Source organism: Barbus barbus, assembly GCF_936440315.1.
Source record: "Barbus barbus genome assembly, chromosome: 24".
In the NCBI taxonomy this organism is placed as follows: domain Eukaryota; kingdom Metazoa; phylum Chordata; class Actinopteri; order Cypriniformes; family Cyprinidae; genus Barbus; species Barbus barbus.
Window position 1 is genome coordinate 26,071,024 of NC_136752.1, and position 27,787 is coordinate 26,098,810.

The 27,787-nt window shown below is 34.4% G+C and overlaps 2 protein-coding genes across 5 annotated transcripts; both read right to left on the reverse strand.

Moving 5' to 3' along the window:
• Positions 1-67: 67 nt before the first annotated feature.
• LOC306843780 (beta-soluble NSF attachment protein-like) lies at positions 68-9,545 on the reverse strand. Of its 2 annotated transcripts, XM_079375448.1 has the most exons (11): positions 9,391-9,545; positions 8,224-8,303; positions 7,798-7,914; positions 6,867-6,913; positions 6,437-6,514; positions 2,764-2,819; positions 2,528-2,612; positions 2,325-2,429; positions 2,173-2,241; positions 1,724-1,774; positions 68-1,056 (listed from the first exon to the last, which is right to left on the reverse strand). In XM_079375448.1, the coding sequence occupies exons 1-11, from the start codon at positions 9,486-9,488 to the stop codon at positions 955-957; spliced, it is 888 nt and encodes a 295-aa protein (XP_079231574.1). In that variant the 5' UTR covers positions 9,489-9,545; the 3' UTR covers positions 68-954. The 2 variants fall into 2 exon arrangements, with proteins under 2 accessions (XP_079231574.1, XP_079231575.1); XM_079375449.1 differs by lacking the exon at positions 6,867-6,913 and having other exon boundaries at positions 9,391-9,443.
• A 1,927-nt stretch (positions 9,546-11,472) lies between these two features.
• On the reverse strand, positions 11,473-27,035 carry LOC306843442 (glycerophosphocholine phosphodiesterase GPCPD1-like). 3 transcript variants are annotated; one of them, XM_079374957.1, is made up of 20 exons: positions 26,242-27,035; positions 26,042-26,125; positions 24,652-24,742; positions 24,473-24,557; positions 23,173-23,248; positions 21,790-21,831; positions 21,573-21,696; positions 21,054-21,285; positions 20,740-20,902; positions 20,283-20,412; positions 18,811-18,865; positions 18,621-18,713; positions 18,324-18,401; positions 18,186-18,225; positions 17,951-18,009; positions 17,291-17,356; positions 17,074-17,210; positions 15,917-16,052; positions 15,527-15,687; positions 11,473-12,737 (listed from the first exon to the last, which is right to left on the reverse strand). In XM_079374957.1, the coding sequence occupies exons 2-20, from the start codon at positions 26,088-26,090 to the stop codon at positions 12,554-12,556; spliced, it is 2,001 nt and encodes a 666-aa protein (XP_079231083.1). In that variant the 5' UTR covers positions 26,091-26,125; positions 26,242-27,035; the 3' UTR covers positions 11,473-12,553. The 3 variants fall into 3 exon arrangements, with proteins under 3 accessions (XP_079231083.1, XP_079231082.1, XP_079231084.1); XM_079374956.1 differs by having other exon boundaries at positions 11,474-12,737; positions 26,749-27,035; XM_079374958.1 differs by having other exon boundaries at positions 11,729-12,737; positions 26,238-26,498.
• Positions 27,036-27,787: the final 752 nt, after the last annotated feature.

The following is a 27,787-nucleotide window of genomic DNA, read 5'->3' on the forward strand; positions in this document are numbered from 1 at the left end:
GAAGAGTGTACATGAGCTATGCATTCACAACACACGACACACACAGAGCATGTTAATAAAAGGTTATTCAAGGATTTTACAAACACATCAATTTCAGTGCTGATGGAGATGATAGACAGTGTAAAAATATAATGGTAAATTATTTATTTTATCTAATACAATATTATTAGACTAATAATATATATATATAGACTAATAATATTATTAGACTCATAATATAATGACTAATATTAATAGTTAAGGTAATCATTTAATTAAATAAATATACATTTAAGAAAACAACCTAAGAGTTAAATTTCAGAGAGTGGATAAAAAAGTACTTCCATCAGGTATGACACAAGACATTTTTTTAATTATTTAAATACTAATTCAAATTGGTGGACTCTGGGAAACTGAAATTGTCTCGGTCCTGCATGAATGTCTGATGTTATTAAATAGCTGCATTTTGAGGCCTGCATGCCAACTAGTGTGAGCAGACTACAAAAACGGCACAAATAAAAACGGTATCTAAATAATAATAATAATAATAATACACAATCCTGCTGCACTGACTGAATAATTATATCTGTACAATTCATGCAGCTCTAGCACGTCGCAATTCAGTTACCTTTGCAAAAGAACTCGAGGACTATCTCAAATCCCCATTGTATCCTTGAATTTCCCTCTCCTGAATCGGTTCACTCCGTGTTTCCAGAAATACCCTCGTAATGCGTAACAGGGAAACCGGAGCAGATCTTTGAACTGGAGTGCTAAATTTTTGATGTGTGCTATGTTATATAACTGGATATCAATGTAGCAGTACAGGCTTATAAGTATACTCTCTAGAAATGTTGCAGCAATACATTTTGACATACTGATTTGGGAAACCCGGACTTGGCCATTGCACAAAACTGATGTGAAATGGAAGGGGGGAAGGAGGGTGCCATGCAGTGGGTGGTCGCCCCACTGTCCAGATCATTTTAGGTCGCCCTCGTCCCCCTGAATGGTCTTCTTGATCCGCAGAAGCATGGTGGTGAGCCACTGGTCCAAGCGTGAGATGGAGTCGAACTCCTTCACCTGAATGAACAGAGCACGAGATTTCTGCGCTGTTAGCGTCAACAAAAAGAACTGCAAAAATATGAAACTGGCCAAGTAGATATAGTGTGTTCAAGTCCTCTTGGGAAGTTTGTATTTATGAATACGACATCAGATGTGTTCAAGTTACTTGTCAGAGAAAGATGGTACCTTTTCAGCAAAAAAAAATCTAGTTTCATCTACTTCTATAAAATAATGAATGAAGAACTGCGCATCAGGTGTGTTTTTGCTCTTTTATGTATTTATCAATTTATGAAGGTACTGTAAATTGAATTGTTTTATACTCTATTGTAATTCTACAATACTATCATATGTTGTACATCTAATTCAGCTAGTTTAGTTTTAGTAAAAATAATTTCAACTATTTTATCGTCAAGACACTAAATGTATTGCGTCTGCCATATTTTCTCATCAGTACACCAAAGAAAGTTCCTTCTTGTAATTTCAACACTGGGGATATTCATGTGTGTTCAACAAGCAAATATGATCTTTTCGACGTGACTTGAACACATCAACAGTCCCGATCCAGACTCATGCCAGTGGTTGAAGTATTAAGTACTTTAACATTGAAAAAATTGTAATTAAATTGACTTAAGAAAGATGATAACAAATGTATTTTTAAAAAAGAAGCTGAAGGTAAAAGTCATACCGCTTCTGTGAAAGCCTCTGCGTTTTGCTCCTCATGGACCTCTAGAAGTTTCTGTAAAAATAAAACCTCTTATAAGGACACAACAATAAATATACATTTTTATACAATATTCAACCTCATTCATAACTGTCATGTAAATACATGTACACCACCTTTGAGCTGGACTGAACAGGTTGTGTAAGTGTAAATAAACACGCCATGTGAGATGCAGCTTCTGTGGCACCTTGGCAATGTAAATATTGCTTTTATTGATGTGGATCAACTTTCATTGGTAACAGACTATAGTATTCTAAGTGGCTGAATGAATGGCCTCAATTTAAATATTTCTAATAAAAAAAAAACAACACAGATGCATTTAATAAAGCAATAAGGTGCTTTACCTACTGAAGTCTAAACCACCCCAATTACAAAATGTGTTTTTATATGCTGGAAACTCTAGTATCACAAACCTTCAGAAGCTTGCATTCTCTTGAATCTGAGAAGGCTGGAAACATCTCTTCATACTTTCCAACAGCGAGCTACAGCAGAAAAAAAGACATGCATATTATCTGCAGCAGTTCTCCATATACATGCGTGCATGATGATCTGATGGAAAGCTGACCTTTGCATTGAGCTCGTCCACGATGAAGTGGCACAAGGAAGCTTTGAAGAAGTATTCTTTGGCGCTGTATTTCAGCAGGGGATTGTCCATGGTGTTGGTTCCAACCTGTTTACAGACACAGACAGGAATTCCCGAGTGATTTAGCAAATGCTGGTGAGCGAGTAATGCGGTAAGAATCTGCAGGAGATAGACAGATGGCTTACCTGCTCATAAATCTCTATTGCTTTCTGGTACTGCTCTAACTGAGCGCTGTATGAAGCCACCTTCAGCAGACACTTGTTTGCAGAGCTGTAAATTAAGCAAACAGACCATATCAAAGCTTAAAGTAACATTCAAAATGCTGTAATTAATCTTAGAAACCTCTCCTTAGAAACAAAGTGGTTAAACATAGCAGGAACAAAAAGACATTTATTATTTGGCTTCTGCTAAGCAGGCTTACCTGTTTGATTCCTCTCCTTTGTAATAGTCAGCAGCTTGTTCATAATGTGCAATCGCCTTTAGACAATCAAAAACAGAATTCAGAATTTGGTTCTGTATAGCACTGACACACGGTTTAGTCCTAAACTAAAATGTAAATCTGAGCTGTTTCAACTGAAAGAAACTTGCACTGATTGATCTTAAAACATGTCAGTGCCTTTGTTTTGTCTTATGATCCACACCAGTAATGCTGAAAAAAAAATCACTTAAATGTCCTAATTAAACTATGGCCTAATCCTGGTTTAGGTTATGAGTGTTTACATTCACAACAATAACTATAGCAGATAACTATCAGAAGACAACTTCAGAAAACATTATAAAAGCTGTTAACATTTGTAAAAATGTATTATGTGTTATTATATTATTATTATACTATATTCCTAATCTGTAAGTCGCTTTGGATAAAAGCGTCTGCTACATGACTAAATGTAAATTTATTAATATTACTAACCTATCATTAACAATATTACAATAATTGTATTGTCAATAATAACTGATTATTACTATTATTAAAGATTAATTAATGATATATTATTAATAACAATAATAATAAATTGTAATAATTTTCAGTAATTATTTTAAAATTATTATTATTATTATAATTAGTTGGCGCCAACAGCCTTGTAAGCAGCGCACCGACATGTGTGACCCTGGACCACAAAACCAGTCATAAGGGTCAATTTTTTTAAATCCATCATCTGAAAGCTGAATAAATAATCTTTCGATGTATGGTTTGTTAGGACAATATTTGGCCGAGATACAACTATTTGAAAATCTGGAACCTGAGGGTCTAAATATTGAGAAAATCGCCTTTAAAGTTGTCCAAATGAAGTTCTTAGCAATGCATATTACTGATCAAAAATTAAGTTTTGATATATTTAAAGTAGGAAATTTACAAAATATCTTCATTGAACATGATCTTAATGTCCTAATGATTTTTGGCATAAAAGAAAAATCAATAATTTTGACCCATACAATGTATTTTTGGCTATTGCTACCCAGCGACTTAAGACTGCTTTTGTGCTCCAGGGTCACATATAGCGCTGTTGCGCTTCAGGTGTCCTGAGTTCAAGTCCCGAGCTTGTGAACCTTTCCCGATCCCACCACATCCTCTCTCTCCCACTTCGCTTCCTGTCTAAATACTGCCCTGTTGCAATAAAGGCAAAAATGCCAAAAATAAATCTTAAAAAAAAAAAAAGATAAAAACATTCTTATAATTAATGAATAACACTTTTTATTGCTATTATTATTGAAGTAAAAATTTTTGCTTACATGTTTATGACAATATTGGGAAAAGAACCCCATTTAAAGTGTGACCTTAATTAATAATAAATAATGCATTATAATAATTCATTATCAATAATAATAATGTATTATTGTCATTATTAATATTTTATTGTTATTACTATTACATAATATTAAATGTTATTTTCTTTGAAAAAATATATTATTTTCCCTTTTTTTTCTTCTTGACTGTTTATGAACTTGCTGGGAAAAGAACCCCCTTAAGAATGTGACCTCAATTAATAAATTATAAGCATTCATTATCAATAACTATTTATTATTATTATCATTTTTGTTATCGTTATAAAATAACATTATACATTATTTTCTCGACTGGGTTTTTGCTGAGAAAAGAACAAGCGTGACCTTAAAAATGAAACAATCAGTATAACACTGCACATGTAAATGTACTAAATTTAGACTTCAAGCCATTTCATGTTGGTAAGATAGCAAACTGGTTCAAATGTATTTTGAGATGAGGAAAACTTCAATCAACATCTTATGAATATTTGTTCAATTAGAAGCATCAGCTGTTTTTGTGTTTTATACTTATACTCAGAGGTGGAAAGAGTACGAAAATATTCTACTCAAGTTCAAATTTTACTTAAGTACAAGTAAAAGTACCAGTCTAAAAATCTACTCAAGTAAAAGTTCAAATTTACTCGGAGTACATTTACATTTTAACAGTGGGAGGGACGCAAAAATGGGACAGGCCAAGGGTGTCAAACTCAGTTCCTGGAGGGCCAAAGCCCTGCACAGTTTAGATATAACTCTAATTAAACACTTCTGATACAGCTAATCTTATCATTTAGACTTATTTGAAAACTACATGCTATGTGTGTTGGAGCAGGGTTGGAACTAAACTGCAGGGCTGCGGCCCTCCAGGAACTGAGTTTGGGATAGGCCTATAAATCTCAAACTAGTTGTTTTCAACTAAATGAATCAGTTATTTATAATAATAAGACATTTGGGCTGTTACCAGACAAATTAAGTCAGTATCAACAAAATTCATCTTTGCAATGCAGAGGAAACACAGAAGCTTCATCTGAAATGGCATTTACATTTATTTACAGTTTAATGCAGTTACAAATGCAGAAATGTTTTGATGTATAAGACATAAAATGTTAAATACTCATTTGAAATGATATATACATAAAAAAAAAAAAAAATTCAAAAGATACTTTAAATGTGAAATTAAAATCAGCAAGTCACTGTTAATAAGTGAGTCACTGCAATTGAACCGAATCATTTAAATGGTTGATTCATTCAGGAACGAAACACCGTCATTGCTCAGAGATGCAAAACTGCTATGGTGGCTGTGTTTGGAATTATTTTTGTTGTCAAAAACAGGCTAGTCTCTTAACTACTTGTTTTTTGAACTGTTGTAAAAACTCTATACGTACTCGTACTGATTTTTGGAGAAAAAAACAGCACTCTTCATGTGATATTACTATATGAAATTATATAAATATATACATTTTCTGCCCCTATATCTTCAATTTTGTGATCATTCTAAACTCATTTTAACAGACTGAATCACGCAGTGAAAGAACGCACTTTAAATGCACGTGCACTAGTCTAATCTACTAGACTTCACGGCATTTTGTTTGGTTTTTGGCAAAATACTGATAATGTCAAATCGGCCATTGTTAAAACAACAATTACGATATTATCGCAGACGACATACATCGCATACCCTTCACCACTGTCTTTTTGTCTAATTTGTGCAGAACCTTTTGCTAAACTGTCAAAGCTTCATTTTAACCACCAATGCAACGATGCAAGTATTTACCTTACCTCTACATGCTTGCGAAGGTTTGATGTTGAGCTTTTATAAGCTGCTAGTTTGGTCTCCCTAGGCAAACACAGCTTACACTGCATAATAGAGGATAAACATGGCCAGGGCAGGGGTTCACTTCATTTCCTTCAACTTCAGCAGAATACGACAGGTTTTCATTTTAAGCTGGGTCTGCACCATAACGCCTGTCTCGTCCATCTCCATCTTTCTTGTGATTTTAGCGCCAGTTTGTTCTCCTGCCCATTATTTACTGCAGTAGTTTCCAGGGAGCGATTTTTTTTTACTCAGTAATTAATGTGTTTTAAAATGTAGCGAAGTACAATACTTCAAACAAAATATACTCAAGTAAAAGTAAAATTACTTTGTACTTTTAAAAAGTAGAAGTACACAAAAAAGCTACTCAATTACAGTAACGCGAGTAAATGTAATTTGTTACTTTCCACCTCTGCTTATACTACTTAAACGTCCCACAAAATATAGCTGCCTTACAGCAATCTACATTCTCAGCATAAGATGCAGCTTCGGTTTACACTAAATAAGCTTTTTTTTGTACCTTCTCAATGTCCACCAGCTCTGACTCGTACACCTCAGCGATTGTGATATGATGCTTGGCTGCGATGGTGAATCTTCCCTGAAGACGGAACAAAGGAGACTTTACAAAACTGGAATGTCTCATTCAATATCCATCAAGCTTTTCCATCTGAACATGCTTTGTTGATTTCATATGTGCTTTGGATATAGATTCTGGGCCTCATCTGGCAACGTTTATGATGTTTTTTTTCCAGATTTTGAAAGGGGGAGGAACGCCTTACTGTCTGTTATAAAGTGTTCTGTTAAACTGCTCTTTGGGAGTTTCTGCAATATTTGGTGGACTTCTAGACAGCTAAAACAATCTCTATGATGATGAAACACAGTACAGCAATAGAACAGCCTGGATGAACATAATATGAACTATGATTTTGACTGCTATAAAAACATCTTACCATGTCTGTGTAAATATCAATGGCCGCGTTTAAGCACTTGATAGCCTCTAATCGCAAGCATTAAAGAGAAGGAGGAGGAAGAGTTAGACAGTCAGACTTATGATCAATGATATAGAAATAAAACAATTTCTCTAAAGCCGCTTTATGTCTATTCGGTGTTTTACTCCTCAACCTACTCTTTTAGATTAAACAAATTAGTCAAATGTAATTCATTCGATTACCTTTTTAATCAATTGACAGTCCATATACGTAAATGTATAAACATGCACTTTATCTGGCGATGGCGCAGTGGATAAGACACATGCCTTTGGTGTGAGAGACCCGGGTTCGAATCCACTGTGAGACACCAATGTGTCCCTGAGCAAGACACTTAACCCCTAGTTGCTCCAGAGGCGTGCGACCTCTGACATATATATCAATTGTAAGTCGCTTTGGATAAAAGCGTCAGCTAAATGAATAAATGTAAATGTAAAATGTAAATGTAAGTATCTCTCTATTGCATACACAGCTGAACTACGGTGTCTAAAGAACCGTTTACATTTTTTACATTTCTAATAAACCGTATGTTCAAATGCACACTTTCTTTGATTATTGAAACACATTTTTGAGTGGACTGTGCCATCATTTCTACCTTCACAAACTAATATTATCAAAAACTCCTAATATTAGTGGCAATGCAGCATTCGTTCTTATGCCATATACAGTCAAAAGCACAATATTCTTTGTCTGAGCTTCACTGTTCTGAGCTTCTTAAAGATATTGTTTTCATAAACTGAAATAGAAGTGAAACTAAACTTGTTTAGAATTATATGACGGATCAACAAGTCATATATTGTATATTCATCTTGAGATGCATCAACATCTGTTTATTTAATAGAAATCAACTGATTTTCATGAAGCTGGGAGTTAATCTGTGATTCTGTGGGCTCACCATGTGGATCTGCCTTCTTGAAGGCGTTTCCCGCATCGATGTAGCTGGTGGCCGAATCGTGTTTATTCTGAAGCTGCATGTGAAGTCTGGCCGCCTGACAGAAAGCATTGCCTGCAGCTGGATACAAACAAACAAACCTCGTCAGAAGAATATGAATATACAATAAACATCATACAATATCCTGTCAAATACAAACAAAGCTGTAGAATTATTCAAAATAACATTAGGGTAACTTCACTAATGAGATTATATTCATTCAGAAATATTTATATTTTAGCAGTTGAACATATATTAAAATGCACAACTTAAGGGCTTGTATTCAAACTATTTGAATGTATATTACAACAACATTTTAAGCATTATGTAATACAATAATGCTTGTTAAAGATGAAGTATGTCATGTCTGCACCACTAGAAAGCACATACCACTCCAGTTTTTGGCCATTTTGAACATGTTGGCTGCTCTGGCGTACATCTCACATGCCTCTTCCACTTTCTGATTTCCTCTGAAAGATGTGGGAAGATGCAGTTATATCAGTTAGGATTTACAAGTAAAGTTTGATATCATTGGGATAAGTCAGAAAATCCTATAATAAACTGGTAATAAACAGAAAGGCCTACATAGATAACTTGTGTCCTGGTGGGAATATTCAATTGGGTCAGTTTTTAAGTGCCTCATATCATATTAATTAAAACTATTTGAAATAAATCCATTTCACAACATACTAGGTCAAAGCTTGTTTACTATAAATAACACTGAATATGTTTCATCTAACTTTTTCTGTCGACAAACTAAAGAATGGCTTTAATCAGCCATTTTTGTAAGGTGTAAAACCATAACTTATAACTATTAAAATTATAAATAGTAAAATAATTATTAAAAAAATAAATATATTTTTAAAATAAGTTAAATGTTATAATTCTAATTTATTTTAATACATTTAATATTTAGTTTGATTAATCTTAATATTTATAATAAGTACAGGTATAAATATTTTATTGTCATACATTTAATATGAATATTAAAATAGTACCATATTTTATTTCACATTAACTTTACATTATTATAACAATGTGCAACAGATTAAAAATTCAAGTAAGCATTACTAAAAAAAAAAAATGAAGCCCATATATAAATATGTATAAACATGGTAGTGCATGTGTTACCTTTCTGTTAATATTATTAAACTGACATAAAACCAAAAAACATGATTAAATACTGCAGCCACTGCGCCACTAATGCACCAAACACAAAACACTTCACTTAGTGGCCAAATCATGAAAGCACATCAATTATTATCATTATTTAAGTCATTATGATCTAGCAAAAATCGTTATTTAAAAAAATCAGCAATGCATTTTAATGAACAAGCCTTTTTTCTGTCGATTGATGCGCAAAGCGGCCTGTCACAGCTTGGGTCCCTGTACAACACAATTCCTATATATTTTTAGTTTTTATGCAACTAAAAACTCAGTATTAACAGGTAAACATAAAACCAAAGGTTAGCAACATGATGACACGGACAATATGATATTTTAACAGACTAGCGGCTGATCGGATAAACAGGGAAGGAAGCATGTATTTAATCTTACCCAAACATTCCTCCTAAAAACGAGCCGGAAGACTTCACTTTCTTATCGGCTTCAGCCATAAGCTGAATTGCTTCCTTTTCTTTCCCGGAACTGTCCATTATTTCTGTGGTAAAAATGCACAGATAAACACTAAAACCTCTTTTCGGTTAACTGCCCGCTTCTCTTGCTCTCTGTCACTATGGCAGCGGGGGATTACTGTCATTGCGTTTATTAAGCGTGGGCGTTCAGGACGCTCGAGCAAAGCATTATGGGATTTGGAGTTTTGCCACCAAGCTGAAATAAACGGCTGTCAAAAAGAATCGAACACAAATAAACTACAACTCCCACATACACTCATAAATGCACGTTACGTAATATTGCACTGTACGAAATTATGCCCGACTTCATACTGAAATCACTGTACCCGCAATTTTATAAACTTAACGTTATAAGAACAACTTTAACTATTAGCGATTTGTAGTAGTTTAAATCTCTAGAATATGGTCAAATAATAATAATTATTATTATTTATAATAATTATATAATACAATAATATTAATAATTATATAATATATATTATATTATATAATTTATAATAATTATATAATATAATATATAATAATTATTATTATTTACTTTGATTAGATTTGTAGTTTACTTCAGGTAGATTTTGTGAAGATAAAACATTGTAGGTTTAAGTTTGGTTCATTATTGTTGTTTTTTTGACGAAAAATAAATGTACATTCCATACATACTGAGTACTAGATGGTACTGTAGATCACCAGACTAGTTCATATTCCGAAGAAAACCTATTTAGCAAAAACTAAAACAGAAACAAAAAACCAAAGGCTAGAAGGGATACAGCTAAAACTACTGGGCATGCGCACATCAATACAGCGTAATTTTACTCACACTGACTGTACAACAATAAGTACTGTTTTTGAATTATTGTAAGGGGTATTGTTAGCTTATTGCATCCCTTAGCCACAACCAAAAAAAGAACTACTAAATACCTGTAATATTACATTTTTACTGGATGATTTGGACACAGCTAAATCATTTGCTAAAGTAGTGATTTAAAAATCACTGCATGTTCTCTTAGTTTTCTTTTAGCATGGAATTAAAATGAGCTAATAAGATTTCTGCCTTTACTATTTTATCCAATATAGTAAGACATATTGGGACATGAAAAGGTATCGAATAACAAGAATAACCAATATATAAACACCAATGTGAAAATCCAAGCTATCAGTGTGACAGTGAGTTACATCTTAAAGAAGAGGAAGAAGAAACAGGCTGAAGTAGAACTTTATAGCAGTATACACTTTCAAAACTCAAATCATCTTCAAAGCACAGTAAAAGCATCACACCTTTCCTCTGTTTATATAAAATTCATTTCAGGAAAGGACGGTTTGTTTCCGCACTCTTGTTAGCAGCAATGTATTGGCTGTATTAAAACGAGCAGCTCACTATGATTTGAGACACAGCTTTTAAAGCGGAAGGGGGTTTTACTGGTGATTTTCCTTTAATGTTTATATAATGTGGGAGAACAAATACGAAATGCTCACCTGCGGCCAGAACAGTATGTTAAATATTAATGGACACGACCACAGCTGCAGAATGACATTACACACCAAAGGCCACCTCACCTGTGTGACTGTGTCAGATAAAAGAGCTCTTTAACATGAAACATTTAAACACCACATCTAGTGCCCTTTAGTGAAGTCAGCTTGCTCTAACATTTACAATCATCCTGGACCAAAGATTTATATTCTTGATGAAAAACATGTATTTACAACTGCTGCTGTTTTATTTTTCACCTACCTACTTTATTAAACTCAAGATTCAGTCCCAGCCCTTTAATGTAAAAATTACATGCAATGTTTTGTGTTTCATATTTAATTAAATATGATTATTTATGCCACCATGATCTGGTCCTGAATATTAAATAAATGAATATTCTGTATTCAGTATATAATATTCATATAATTATGAATATTAAATATTCTAAAATATTAAATATATTATCTTTGTATTATTAGTTAATGCTAAATTATTTTAATATATATTAGAATTTTAATAATTATTAAATAATAAAAAAATTGTGTGAAAAAACGTCACATGATTATTAATGTAAAGAAAAGTACATTATTGCTTTACTATGTAGTGCACTATAAGATGCATTAGCCATTTTATAGTCTGAATTTGTAGTGTACACTTTCATTCTTATCCTATGTAGTGCACTACTTTCTTCCCATAATGCATAATCTTATTAATAGTGTACAACCAATGTATAATAATGATTTGGTGATTTTGGGATCACCCCGAACAAAATAAAATATATGGATTTCATTGGCTTTAAATATGTTTATTCTGGCTCTCAGAGCGTTGTTCTGGTTTATGTTAGCATGGTGACATCCACAACACTGAGTGTGGATTCATACAGCAAGTTGCTGGAGTCCAGTGTGGCATTGAACAGCAAACATGCATGATTTCACTGCCATGCAGCGCGGAAGCAGTACAAATACATGCTGAGAGACAAGGCCACACTGACGCTCAGCAGCATGTACAGGTTTACAGAGGCACATTCATTCAGATATATACCCATTTACAGTAAAGAGCTCATGTCAATTGCACATCTGAATAAAAAAGATGAAATTTTGTTCTGCTGAAACCATCAGTGTTTCATTTAAGAATGAATCCGTGAATGGATATAGTAGTGAAGAGACAATAACAAATACAGGCCTCACTTTTAGCTACTGAAATGCAAAAGCTATTTAATTATTCAGTCATATTTGCGTGGTATAATAATCCTGCATTTTTGTTGTTCAAGAAATTTAAATACTACATTGGGTGTTAATGTTCAATACTCATTCTTCAGATAAAGAAATTGATAAATTTGACAAAAAAAACAACAACTTAAAAGGTGTTCCCAAGAATATTAAGAATTATAAAACAAGTATTACATATTGTATACACCATTTTTTGCATCCAAATATACAGCAAATTGGCTAAACATACTTTTGTGGAAGCTAGCGTTGTGTAATTGTCCCCGATATCGTTCTTTACACGTGATTGAACTTGCTTAAGTTTGGCTTAATGACAGAGAGTATTTGTGCGTTAGTTCTGGTGCATTGTGGGAAGATTACAGACAAAGAGTGAAAGTAGACTGGCTTTGTGGGTCTCAAGAGGAACTGAGGCCGGAATCGGACTCCCCGTTGGCTTCCTTGGCTTTTCCTGCGCACCGAATGGAGCAGGAGGGAATGCTGTAGGTGGAGCAGGCACGCGTTTGAATGAGCTCCTTTAGAGTTCCTCCCTGTTCCTCTACATTGAAGATGTTTGGCTGCTCGAGGTTGTCGTCGCAGATTCTGTGGATACAAAACATTATTTTAGCTGTGGGTCAATCTGAGGGAAAGAAAAAGGAGCGTCATCTAACAAGGAAAAAGATAGAGGAAGTTTCATCGATTAACGTATAAATAGCCATCTGGGGTGAAAGGGAGGGGATCATACCAAGGTCTTGACCAAGAGCAAAAAAAATTTGATTTCACTGCAGTTTTCAGTGTTTTACAGTAAGCATCTCCATATTTTTGCCACATCATGCCTTGAATTTCTGCAACAGACCTTAAGAGTAGACAGAATATTTAATATGACAAATGAAAATGAAGCTTTGAGCATTACAAGTACAGTCTGTGCAACGAAAAATTAAAAATGTCCTTCAAAAACATGGAAAATTATGACAGTTATGACACAGGACAGTGAGACGTAGCCTCATTTTCATCCATATAATATTCATTACATGTTTGTCACCAATGCCAGAAATTCAGAAAACATGATTGCATTTCAAAGATATCAATGGAAACTGGAACAACTTCATTACTGAATATGTGCAAAGAACATAAATATTGTGAAGAGTCACTGTTGACGTCAACAGGTTCACGTGTTCATGGTATATATACATATATTTACGTTTTCTACCACGATGTTTCTACCATCATGTTGTCAGATGATATATGTGTTTTTAAGAGCATTATGAATACTGGTGGGCTCCTTTCTGTTAGCTCTTGGAAAACTTCTTATGTTTATGTTTTGCATCATGCATTACAAATGATGATGTTCAGTAAGCACGCAGCTATTAAAAAAACAAATATCACAAATGTAACCCCAAGGAAAAGGAGTCATCCATTCTAAATGTGTGGGAAAAGCACTTATCACTATTTATAATCCACCATAATTATTCAATTATTCGAATGTATAGTTTTCATAATATTATAATATCTATTAATTATATTTGGGTTTAATAACTGGCACGGCAAGTATGTTTAGATTGAGATCATTCACATTTAGATAAATGCAGCTTATTTCTGCCATGCCTTTATCAAGATCCTGAATCATGCTGGTTTGAGAGCAGAAGCCATTAATCCATCCATCCATTTATTCATTCATTTATCCTTCAATGATTAAGTCATTGAGGTCCATGCACTGTTAACGTGGCTAGTACTGAAAAATTCACAGTGGAAATAAAACAAATGCACATCTGCACTGTAATTTGTGTAATATGGGTTGTGGGAGTGAAACTAGGTCACCCATATAAAGAGGAAGTCTCCAAATCTCAGAATGATGTAACAGGCAGCTGAACCTTAACCCAGTGCTGAATAATTGAAAAAGGCTAGTCAAAAACAAAACTCCACAGTTTTACTGTCTCACATCATTGCTGTAAAACACTACGGTTCTTGTGGTGCTAGTCAGTGGGAACGACCAGTCAGGCAGCAGCCAAATGCCAATAAAAAATACAAACAACCGGGAAACAGAAGACATTATGGGCGTCAGAGGAAGTTGAAGCATTGGGCTTTAGCACCAAGCATTCATGTATTCTGAAAAAAAGAGGTAAATTACCACAAAATGGTGTGAGGATTATTTAAAAAGGGAAAAATGGATTAAAAGTTTAAGGAAAGATGTGGAAAGGGTCAATAATGCATAGAAATATTTGGTTACTGAGGAAAACCGGAGTCACACCAAACAAATTAAAGGTTAAACTTGAAATCTTTTGTGGAATGGTTGGTTGGTTTTGGTAGTAAAAGGTTATTATTGTATATATTTAAGCATTAAGTATTGTGTTCGTTTGTGTGCTTATACAAAAAATATAGAACAATTTTTCGAAATTACAAGGAAAATAACTCTAACACTAAATAACACTAAAATGACAAACTAACTCAACAAAAAAAAAAAAAAAATCATACAGGTTTGGAATGAAGCGATAATACATGACAGAATTTTAATTTCTGGGTAAATTATTCCTTTAAATTTCAATAAATAGGAACACAGTTTCTCTAAGCAGGTCTTGAGGGTTTTTACTGCAGTGGAGAAGGAACAAAAATACAGAACAAATATTAGCTGAACTGTCAGAAACTGCAAGAAAAGAAATCTGCCAACACTGCATTGTTATGTAAACATATGTCAGTGTTTGATGGACCTTATTGGATAAATCTTACAGCTAAATTTTCAACATACATACACAATGATATTTCCACAACAGCCGGAGGTTCAGTCTGATTGGAACTAAAACTGTAACTCGAAACGTGCCTACAGGGCATGAAGTGCATTACATAAACACAGAACATCATTGATTAGTTTAATCTTTACCCAGAATTAAACACAGCTTCATGTAGACATGTGCTGATATGCCCGGATCATCAGGGAACAGCCATAAACCACACGCTAAGGCAAAGGCTGTCATGGTATTTATATTGAAATATTCAACATGGCAGTCAACTTAAGGTGATAATATCACCTGCTGTGGGCTGATGCACTATGCTTCTACTTTATGTTTACTCTTTCAACAATGTCACCATATTCTACACATATGTAGCATTTACTTATAGTTTTCGTTTCACACAACTGACCTTTTTCCAGCCCTTTTCTGAAACAACTTTTCTTGCTACTGTACTTTTATGACATTTATGTACCTTTATGACTTTTCTATTGTACCTTTATCACTAGCTGATTTGCTTTTCACATGTGAAATGTTTAACTATATGATCTCAAAATGTGATGCAAGTAAACATTTCATCAATATTCTCAGCCTTACTAAAGACTGCTGTTGGATTGGCAAGCAAGGAACCGAAAGCTCCCTAGTACAGCAAGACAAATTAGAGCCCACCTGTCATATATGAGACCATCAATGCCCTGTTCCCTCAACTTCATCCTGTTGTCATGGTCGTTGTTGTAGTCGCCCCAGCAGAAGACCACCAGCCCTTTAGACTGAGCCTCTCTGATGAACTCCATATTTCGCAAGAGCTCATCAGTGTGAGCGCTGATTCCCTGTGAACACATACAAAAGTCTTTATTTCATCTTTGACATGGAAAACAATACAGCCACATTCCTTTTGCAGGTAAACAAATCTCACAGAAGCCAAACAACACGATTAGATCTCTTTCAAAGCCTATGACACAGCTTTCTTTTGCTGCCAAACTGGATGTCTCTCCGTGCCATTTCACAACTATGTTCTCAGGTGTCAAAAGCTGTGCTGTCACACCATCGTTCTCTTACCAGTATGTTCTCACTCTGAGCAAAGCTCATGGCGATCTTAGTGCTCTGACAGCGGATGTCCATGAGTTCAGGGTAGAGGTCTGTCACTCCTTGGGTCAGAAACAGGATGGGGTATTTGTTCTGTTTTTGCCTCACCCTGAGGAAGACAGCAATTTATTTGAACTTAACCACAACATCATGGTTGACTATTCATTCTTTCAAGGAATAGTTCACCCAAAAATGAAAATCTGCTAAAAGTTTACTCAGCTTCAGGCCAAGATGTAGATGAGTTTGTTTCTTTATCAGAACGGTTTTGGAGAAATTAAGCATTACATCACTTGCTCACCAATGGGATCCTCTGCAGTGAATGGGAGTCCAAATATCTGATAAAAAAAAGTCACAATAATACACAAGTAATCCACATCACTACAGTGCATCAATTACCGCCTTGTGAAGTGAAAAGCTGCATGTTTGTAAGAAGAAAATCCATCATTAAGGAATTTTAAACTGTTGTTTCTGGCCAAAATATAAGTCCATAATCCATAATACTGCTTTCACCAGTGAAAAAATACATCCTCTATTGTCCTCTCACATCAAAATCCAGGTTTTTAGACTTTTTTCGCTTGTAAACGGTGCTTGACCTGTGCATATTTCTCTCCTGATTCAGACAAAACAACTTTTTCACTGGAGAAAGCAAAATAATGGACAGAGAACTCATATTTTATCCAGAGGCAACATTTAAGTTAAAAACGCCTTAATGATGGATTTGTTTATTCACAAGACTTTAACTGACAGACTGGAGTGGTGTGGATTACATGAGGATTATCATGATGCTTTTATCAGTTGTTTGGACTCTCATTCTCACGGCACCCATTCACTGCAGAGGATCCATTGGTGGGCAAGTGATGTATTCCTTCATTTCTCCAAATCTGTTCTGATGAAGAAACAAACTTATCTACATTTTGGATGGCCTGAGGGTGAGTAAATTTTTTTTTCTAGCCAATTTAAATTTTTATGTGAACTATTTCGTTAATAAATGTACCTGGACTTATCATGTACACACATTTTAAAATGCGGTTGGTTTACACTGTGCTTGATTTGCCTGCCATAGGTCAAATATATATAACCTTAAAATATCAGTGCATTATTAGAATATGCACATGAACAAGAGCTCTTACATTGTGCAGACATCAGGATCAAAACATGAGAAGATTATTCTCCTATTGCCAGCGTTCTGCAGCACACATGTGAGGATGATGTCCAAGAACTGATTCATGTTGAAGTAGGCGGAGAGTTTCGCATCCCAGGAGCCATCCTGTTTGGAGAAACAGATACAATGAGGGTGTTATTCTCTCCAATAACACTGAGATCAAACCAGATTGAGGCAACACAAACCTTAAACTGAGAAATCCACTTTAGTTCAATGTTGAATCCCACATGATCTGGAACAGCCTGGAATATCTAAAACATAATATCAAATGAGAAGAGGTTAACCAAGCAGTACAGGTTGGCAATATAAGCAAACATTTACCACAATTTTCTTAAATGTTTGGTCAATAAACTACTAAAAGATAAAAGTAAAAAAATATACACAGCGGGTAAAATAAGTATTGAACATGTCACCATTTTTTATTATGTGTAATAAAATGGAATGACACAGGGAAGAAGTACAGAACCACTGAAATTTATATAATACTTTGTCCAAGAGCCCTTGTTGGTAATAAAAGCTTCAAGACGCCTTCTGTATGGAGAAACTAGTCACATGCATTGCTCAGGTGTGATTTTGACCCATTCTTCCACAGTGTCTTCAAATCTTGACGGTTCTATGGGCCTCTTCTTTGAACTCTGATCTTTAGTTCTTATTTTCTATTGGATTCGAGTCAGGTGATATACACACATTCTAGTATATACACACACACACACACACACACATATATAGTGCATATATATATATATATATATATAAAGTGCAATATGCATAATATATACATTTATTTTTATTTTTTTATAATTCCTGAGGTCAAAGTTGTATATGAAAAGATAAAGCTGTCATACCTGTGAAAGGGAAGGGAAAGACTGGTGCTCATCTATATACTCCTCTTCATCCTGCAAGTCTAGACAAAGCAAAACACAAAAACAATTATCTTTATCTATTTAACAGTTAACTGTTTATTCAGCTCAATACAGCTCAACAGAAGTTTGGATTCTAAACCATAAACAATAATCAGATCCGAGATGAATCACAATTTACAGCAATTTGTATTGTGACATAAATCAATCCAAACTCTACCTTTGTGGTCATTAACTTCCATGGCAGTTGTATGGGCGAGCTGAGAAAAACAAACACATCCACACTTATCAATATCAGCATGGAGATAATTGCATTTCATTGATCAATCACAGCAAAAGAGTCTGAAATAAGTCTTACTTTTAAAAGCTGAAGTTGATCAAAGGTAAGATCCTTGACAGGAACTTCGATCAATACCATAGAGTTCTTGTCGTTTTTCTATAAAAGGATACAAGAAATATAAAGCACAAGGGGAGAGATTATCTTCCTTTCGTTTTGCAGTTTTTAGCAGTGTTTATGACTGTTCAAGTCTGAATTTGAAAGGTTAGGAGGCCTTCAAACGGAGTCAAAACAAAAGCTATACTGAAGGACACTAAATGAGTTGTGCAAACAGTGACTTTTCACTGTCAAGTAAGGGGAGCCAAATGCGATTGTTACCTTTTTAGTAGAAATACAGCAGGTGAGATCGTGGTATACAATTGGAACTAAATCTTTAGAGAGATGAACATCAAACTCTACATAAGCAGCTCCCTGTGGAAAAAAAAAACAAGATTTGTATTAATCTTATATTTCATATAGAAAAAAATCTATATATTTTGGTTGAGTTGCATTCTTTATTTACACTCACATGGTTAGCCGCACTTAGAAATGAGGCAATTGTGTTTTCCCTGATCTTGTGATGCCTGAAACAAAAGAGAATCATATTTTCTTTCAGCAACATATTTCTTTCTGTTAAACATGCACTTCTCTCTCAAACTTTGTTCATGTAGCAACACTGAAGTGTGTTTATTGGGTTTTCCTGCTTTATAGTTTTTACCGAGCCTGTTACACAGGCTGTACAAAAATTCCGAAGTCAATACACACCTTAGATGTTTGAAAGGCAACATTTGTAAAGAAAAACAAAAAAACAACAACATTGGACTGAGGTCAATATTTGTTTACTTACAATTTCAGCGCATAATGTCAGAATATCTGAAGGGATTTTACTAATGTGAAATCGTAATTAAAAAAATTATAATTTATAGGACTTTTTTTGCATTCTGACATTATTATCATGACAATAAAGCACATATTTCTCCCTCATTTTTAGCAGATGACTGCAATGCAAATAATAATAATTATTGTAATATAATAAAAATAATATTTAAAAAATATTTAAATTGTAAAGCATAACTAACAGAAGTCTTGGTCTTATATTCAGTTCTTAAAGGGGTCATCGGATGCTAAATTCACTTTTACATGTTGTTTGAACATAAATGTGCGTTGGAAGTGTGTGTACACATCAACCCTATAATAATAAAAATCCACACAGTGTTTGGTTTTTAAATTCCTATTTTAAAATCCCCTTTCTCAAATCAGGCCATTCTGAGATTCCTGTCAGAATGACGTAATTTTGCACAGGCCGCTCCCACGATAGTTGATTGACAAGGCCGTCTTACCGTAGACCCACCCTGAGTGAGCGGTCATCAGTCCGCCATTGTGTCGACTCCCGTGCCGGGAAGAGAAGAATGTCTCCGATTAAGCGATTGAGGTGCTTTGTTGTTAGATGTAAAAATGAACATAGCAGCTGTCATTTACTCGCGACATCTGAGCTGCTGAAGACGCAGTGGATTAATGTTACTTTTGTTTTTGAAGGGAACGCGCCAATCCTGATCTGCCTAAATACGTCTAGGTTCATGCGAATCATTCGTGATCCAAGCCTCACCTACAGAAGTAGTAAGTATAAGGGTTTTTTATGAATCTTTGCAAATCGCCTTTCCTAATATCCGCTAGTTAGCAAGTTTTGCGGCTGAAGTTTAAAGTCTGCTCGTCAGCCCACTGAAGAGAGGGGCGGGGTGAGCATAGCTCATTAGCATTTAAATCAACATGGACTAAAACAGCTTTTTTTTTACACTACCATTGAGAAATTTTAACCAAAGTATGTTATAGACTTTTCATTAAGACCCTAAAGAATCATATCAACTTGTGGAAAACGGGCATCCGATGACCCCTTTAATATTAGTATGTTTATAATTAATTTAATTACTTTAATTACACTTACATTTTTTAGAGTGTATGTATATGTATATCATGCCGATCATCCACACGGTTGCTATTCACCTGAGAGCATGTGTGCTTCCTGCTCCTCTGTGTCCAACATCCAGAGCGCTCCTTTTCTTCCAGTATTTGCTGAAAGACTGACTCATGTCATACTGAAAGCCTTGGATAGGACGTGTCACCAAGTAATCCACTGAAATCCCATCAAGAATAAAAGCATTTATTTAATTTAATGTTTAAGCCAGCACTTAATGCAATCAACACATCAGTAAATGAATGGCATCATAACCACAGTATCTAGCTACTTAGCAATAATGCAAGCAGGGCGGATCTTTCCAACTTGAGTGACTTTACCCTCTATTTACATAGTCTGTGACGTGTTTACAGAGGCAAATGTTGTGTGCATGCAGTAAAAGAACAGATACTATCATGGGTGGCAGGAATGTGCATTAGTTTTATGGTGTAAAATAAATGAGATGTTTAGACTTTCAACATCAGTGCATTTTGGTACTGATTATACCTCTAACTTTTCCAATAGTCTGTCTGGCATTTCGGCTCATGATAGGTAGGGTGACCACACCCTGATCTCTGCCACTCTCCACAAAAGAGGACGATAAGAGGAATGCGGTGCCCACGTGACCTGGATGGACATCACCCTGAACCACGGTCTCACTCAGGTCCTCCTAAACAACAAAGATGTGACATATCAGTCACAAGTCACCAAAAGGATTCATGCAAAATGAATGTAAATAAATTTAAAAACTCCATCAAAATGCTTTGTAATGCAATTGTGGACAAAATCTTCCTGTTAAACAATACCAAAGACTTCCGTACCTCAAAGAACTCAAAAGTGAGCTCTAGGTTGTCGGGTTTCATGGTGTGAATACTGTATTCAGTCCACTTGGAGGGTTCAAGGGCATATCCACATTCTGGCTGGGAATGACGAGACTTATATCCGATGTCACTGATCATACTGATTTCCAGCGTATTGGTCATCGTATGCCATGATGAAGGGCTTTCTTCTTCTTCCGCCTCCTCCTCGAAACCTTCTAGCATCAGCTTCAATCTAAAATATATGAATTATATTTTAGCATATTCTTTGAGTGAAATCAGGCAACAAAACATTATAATAAGAATTTGAAAAGACAAATAAATGTTTAGCACTTGGTCTATAACAATGTATAATGCTTGAACTGAAAAAATATTGCAATATTTTGCATCCCACTAATTAACAGATCAATTTGACTAGTAATTTTTTTTTCTTAGAATTGACTTCTAAGGACCTTGTGACTGACTGACCTTGAGATAAGCTTTCTAAGAGTTAAATATCTATTTGGTACTGAACGATACTACCTGAAGCGTGACTTCTTAAACTTTTTCTTAGTAATCGATACTGGAGGTTTCACAGAGTAATGAAGCCTGAGACGAATTTCTGTCTGGCTTGTCAACCAGCCAGAGTCCACACACTCAACACCATCTGCAGAGCAAACAAATTTTATTTGCATGGTAAAATAAGATAACATGATGTTGTTTTGCATGAAGTTTATGTAGTTTAAATGATCAAACTTACTATGGACTCCAAAATGTCCATCGTCAATCACAAGCTCAGGATCTGCAAGACATAACAAAATTTAATATGGAAGATCAACCGCTCCAACTACACATCTACAAAAGTTAAGAGTCACCAGTACAGAGTAAATAGACACCACCACCATGAGACATTAATTTTCTGGTTTGTTTCTTAAACAATCAAAATATGCAGATAAATTAAGTGTTCAGTTTGCTCTGTACCGGAGCTCTGTACATTTGTAGCCTGTATATTATACAAGCAAGAAATGGGCATGTTAGAATTTACGAGTAACACTAAAGATAATTATAATAGATTAATACTTAAATATTATATGCATGGGTGCTTTAAAATAAATTTTTAATGTAAAAATCAATTCAAGATAATTGAGAAAATTATTTTAAAAACTTCTTTCAAAGAAAAAAGTGTGTTGTGCATGTAAATAAAGAAGCATTTGTCCATGAAATGGTTTTTAAATGTAAAAATTAACTCAAATGTAAAACGCAAAAATTAACTCAGAAATAATTCATGTAATTATTAGAAAATAAATCAAGGAAAAAAGTGTGTTGCATGTAAATAAAGAAGTGTTAAATGCATGTGTTTAAAAAAAGATTTTTTAAATGTAGCTTCTAATGTAAAAATCAACTATTAAAAATGAGCAATTATTTAAAAAAAGAAAAAAAATCTTCTTTAAAGAATTAAACCCTAAAGTGGCTAGATTAGAGGAAGGCAAAAGAAAAAAGGGTTGCTTGTAAACCCAAGAATGCGGCAGGGAAAACTGCTTCGCTCTGTTTGTCTGAGGAGTAATAGCCCACTAAATATTATGGTTTCTAATAATTAGGTTCCATTAGATTCCCTTAAGTGGCTTTTATTGGCATTACATCTGTCCATGACAAATAACACTAAAATCAACATTAAAGACAACATGAAATCAAATTTGATTATTTTCTTTAGAACATGCATCAATGATTTATGCACAATAAGACAAGATGATGCATTAATTTATAAAGTAAATAGGGATATTTAATTTCAAAAATAAATGCTGCTGGTCTTATTGTGCATGATACACTGATGAAAATAAGAAAATAATGTGCGTAGGGGAAAATATTAACCAACAACAATCAAGGCCACACTTACGTCTAGTAATGTTCTGAGAGATTAAATTAAGTCCCACATCACATTACTTTCCAATAGTTTCATTAATTTGGAAATACATCAAATACGTTTCATGTTGTCTTTAAAAAGGCTGAATTCAGCATGCATTGATAATGCACCCTTAGAGTTAAAGGGGACAAACTAATCTGAATGTAATAAGAACGAATGAAGGAAGGAGTCTATGGGTTGCATTAGACACTCAAACATGTGGACTATTCTGGGATCAGATACCTGAGGGACTCAATGAGCGTGGCAGCTGATGAGTCTCCCATCTATTGACTATGACTTGACATAGCCCACCTGCATTCTGTAATTCCAAATGGGGATTAAGGTTATGGACAGATTTTGGAAAAACAAAGCCCACTTTGGCCATTCAAACCAAAGCCTCACTCCCGAAAAAAGAATGTGAGAAATAGTCACCACTTTCTGCCAGCCAGCCAGTTGGTTGACATCTGAAAAGTGGACCAATTAGTCAGAAGAAACACATTGCCATTTTTCACAGTGTTTAACTAAAGACCTCCAGGTTATTTAATTACGTGAAAAAAAAAGCTTTGAAATTCCTTGTACTTGCTGTACCTGCTTTTCCACTAATACTTCCCTAAATATGAATAATTGTTTCTGAATGATTAATTCTTGCTGAAAATACTTCCGTTCTAAATTCTAAAAGAATATTTCTGGCTGGGAGATAACAACTGACATGTAAATATTATGTATAAAGGACACAGCGTGTTAGGAGGAGCTAGCGGGAAACCTGTTCCAGAAATGTCATTCTCCAGGAAATGTAAAAAAAAAACTAACTAAGTGGAGTTCAGCTAAAAGAGTTTAACAGCTGTGAAGTGAATGACCTGGAAAGCCCACACACTCACACAGAAGGATTTCAACAAATTAAACTCTTAAAAAATCTATAATATTTAATTACTTGCACCCTAAGAATTAAATATGATTAAAAGAAAGTCCTTGAGGAATGTTTGAAACAGACATAAACCAACATGTGAAAATCTACAGTCATACATGTATAATAAAACAGCTGAAAAATCACAAATATATCTATAGTTTATATATATATATAAATATGTATATCACAAACAAATAGATACTGCAAAGATTATGAAGTGCCTTTAAGAAGCTGTTCACACAGAACACACTTTTCGATTCCACCGTACTGATTTTTACCATTTTTATATGTAAACATGTACTAGACAGACGTGTTTGACCAGTTGTGATCATGTCTCTTGCAACATGACACGGCGTTCTAAAAACGCGGCGCTCAAGTTCAATAAGTTGAACTTTAAAAAAAAAAAGCATGTCTCGAGGCCTTGCTCCCACGTCTCAGGTTTCTGAATCTGTTCTGTGTGATTGGACCCTAACAGAATTATAAACAACATCTAACATCTAATAAATATACAAATACATATACTGCTCTTTAAAGGTGTTGGGTATTCAGTTTTACCATGGGGACTTCAAAGGTTAATTGTGAACCTTCTAGGAATCAATTCTATCATGTTTGTTTACTAGGAAAAGAAAATCTCACCTTGGATTCCAAAATGAATCCCTTGAAATAGCGATATTTGGTTTCACCCCCTCTAGGAACCACAACGGTTGATCTCCACAAGGTGCTGGGGTAAGACGAGACACAGAAGATAAATATGTGGGTCAACGGTAACCGTGCTTGCACTGGAAGGCAAACATAAGATGGCATTGCACATGTACCCATCCTCCTCAGCTGGCTGCAGGGTCACGGCTTTTTGATGACACCAGCCACCCAAGGTTTCACAACTGCCAACCACTGCGATCACCTCGCCTGATATAGAAACAACACATAGTTTAGTAGATCACTCCTTTGTGGTAAGCAAAGGAATGTCTCCAGGTGATACAGTGCAAAAATATGACATTCTTTTCAACATTACCATTTTTAAGTATCACATGTCAACATTTGCCAGACAATAAATCTAGACACACGTTGTATTTGTGATGCAGTCATGCATGGTTAAAATAACTTGCTAATGCTTATGATTCCCAAAACATTTTTTGCATTATTTATTTCTATATTACGACTATAGCAAAAATAGACTTTTAATGGTGCGATTTTGTAATATATTTCTTTAATAACATTAGCACATTTTAAAGTTTTTATTTATTTACTTTTAATGCCATATACTTTCAATACATTGTTTACAATAATGTAACAAATGAATAACAACTAAAATATACATATACACTTAAATTAACAGCAATAGTAATAATAACAATTATATAGGATTTTTCAGTTTAATGTATGGTAATAATTCTAAAGTTAACTTAAACTTAAAAAAAAAAAAATGTTCATTAATATATTTTCTGAATTAATGATTAAATGTCTAATTACTTGTCCACAAAAATGAAGTCAGCTTTTATTGATAATGTACTTACATTATGATCAAAAGACTACTGATCTATCATGACGTTAATATTAACTTAACAACACTTATTATTAACTAAACATGTTATTTTCTCAAATATTTCATTTTAAATGTTAACATTTTATAAATGTTTAATAATAACATTTATAAAAAAAAAAAAAAAACTATTACTCTTGGGATAAAAGTGTCTGCTAAATTAATCAAATGTAAATGTATATATAATAACTTCAATTAATATCATTATCACATTACTACATTATATAATGCTTCAAATAACATCAAACAATGTACCTAAATAGCTAGAACTAATAAAACAGGTTGACTTTTTTACTCAAGTTCAACGGGATGTTCTTAGCTCAATGCTGCAATTTCTTTCAACTAAATTATCTCGAAAATATTAAATCTATATAGCATGTGCTATAGAAGGGACGTTATGACCAGGTCAGTCATAGCATCAGAAAACACTCCAACTCCAAAATGTCACATTTACATTATTTTAATGAGTTTAATTAGATTGCCTTGATTTTTATTCTATTAATAAAAACTTTTTAATTAGTAAGTGTCTATAAGAAAACCTTCTGTCAACAGATATGCAAATATATTTCACAGTTGAACTTCTGATTGATAATGTAATAATTGTTAATGACTTATTAGTGAAAGTTGTACACTGTGTTATACTTCTATTTAATTATCCCTCTTACCCAGTGCTGTGGTCCCTCTCACTGTCAGAGTGACTGTAGTGCTGTCCATGACTGACACTCAGATGGAGAAGAGAATGAAGAGACCTAAAACACAGAGGGAAAGAAACATTAACATCCGATCCCCGGTGCAAAACAAATCTAAGGCACATTTACAGCATCAGCTGATCTGGATTTGCCCAGTGGTCTGATCTGATACCTGCCTGTAGAATGCTCTGCACTTTAAAGCCCCTTCTCTGGTTCTTTAAGAATCCGTTACATTATAAGTTACATGTATTTCAATTATACGCCCTAAACAGAGATTTTCCTACAGCTGGACGCAATATTAGAGAGGGAATAATAGTATGTCAGATCCTTGAATCTAAACGCAATCTAAGAGACTAGCTTTCATGAAACTCCCCTGTTTGAGTGAAGGAAGCAAAAACAACACGGTCTGAACCGGCTACAGCCGGTTACTGTCAGTGACAACACCACCCGGTATCCAGGGGTGTTGCTCAAAACATAGCAAGCTATCTACCTAGAAAACACTGTTACGTTATAAAGGTTTTACAAACGCTACCTAGATAGGGAGCCCACTAGGTTTTGAGACGCAGCCACTATTTGAAGAGCGACAACGTGTATATGTGTGGCGTAAAACGAAATGTATAGCGTACATTCAGTGTCGAGTCCCGCCGATATAGTGATTAAAAACATGATAGAGTGACAATTACCTGAGTTTAAAGACAAATATCCATCCTTTAGTACCGGGAAACGTTAATCGCGCGCTGACGTGCCCATGTTTACATGCACGCGGATCTCTGCAAGCCCGGTGTGAACCATTTCTTAAAATAAATTTATCGACGTATTAAGCTTATTACGTCTTTCAATTATGCGAATCTATGTGCTAGTTAAAAAATAAGTAAATAAGATCTAAAGGTTAAAATAGCGTTAAGTCGGTCACTTTGTTGTAGGAAATAAAATGAGGGAAGGCTCGAATTGAACAACTCGACTCCGCCTCTCTGCGTTTTCTGAACGCATATGATTGGTGGAAGAGGTGATTGACAATTGATGGGCGGGACTTCTCGGGTGGAGTTCATCTGCTGATATCGAGGGGTGAGAACCAGAAGGGCGTAAGTGACCATTTTGGTGAAATGGAGAAATATACATCAAATGAAAGCTCTTAATGAGCTCTTTCTACTGGCAAAAAGTACTGTCATCCATGAGTGTACAAATTTGTATGATAAACAATTGAAATCAGTACACAAAGTCAGATCAAACTATGGTAAGATGTTTGTGTTTGCTCTCCTGTAAAATTGGTGAAATGTCACTTACGCCCTTCCGCTTCTCACCCTTCCATATGACCACGATGCAGTCAAATATAACCTAATTATTAGTGTAATACAGCAATTAATATTAAATCAATTATTAAACATAAATTTTTATTTTGACCTTTTAAACTAAACAAAAATACAAAAATTTTAAATAAATAAAAAAATTATCTATATTGGAGATTTTAACTGTTTGTTAATGAAGAGTGTAGGCTACTGTGTAGGCTGGTATTTTTATATTGATAAAAATATTCTTATATTTTTATAATGGAAATTAATTATTAAAAAATCATACAATGTGATTTTCTGGATTTTTTTATATTCTGTCTCTCACAGTTGAGGTGTACCTACGATGAACATTACAGATCTCTCCATTCTCTGTAAGTGGGAAAACTTGAAAAATCGGCAGTGTATCAAATACTTATTTGCCCCACTGTATATG

What these genes read in the sequence shown, in the direction of transcription:
- LOC306843442 (XM_079374957.1), bottom strand. Translation starts at nt 26,090, where the DNA reads ATGGACAGCACTACAGTCACTCTGACAGTGAGAGGGACCACAGCACTG. An exon ending in CTTTCCCTTCCCTTTCACAG is followed by an intron (nt 17,357 to 17,950) that starts GTATGACAGCTT and finishes ATTATGTTTTAG; the next exon opens with ATATTCCAGGCTGTTCCAGA. An exon ending in CTCAGAGTGAGAACATACTG is followed by an intron (nt 15,688 to 15,916) that starts GTAAGAGAACGA and finishes ATGTGTTCACAG; the next exon opens with GGAATCAGCGCTCACACTGA.
- LOC306843780 (XM_079375448.1), bottom strand. Translation starts at nt 9,488, where the DNA reads ATGGACAGTTCCGGGAAAGAAAAGGAAGCAATTCAGCTTATGGCTGAA. An exon ending in AATGGCCAAAAACTGGAGTG is followed by an intron (nt 7,915 to 8,223) that starts GTATGTGCTTTC and finishes GTTTGTATCCAG; the next exon opens with CTGCAGGCAATGCTTTCTGT. An exon ending in CAGAGGCTTTCACAGAAGCG is followed by an intron (nt 1,057 to 1,723) that starts GTATGACTTTTA and finishes CTGTTCATTCAG; the next exon opens with GTGAAGGAGTTCGACTCCAT.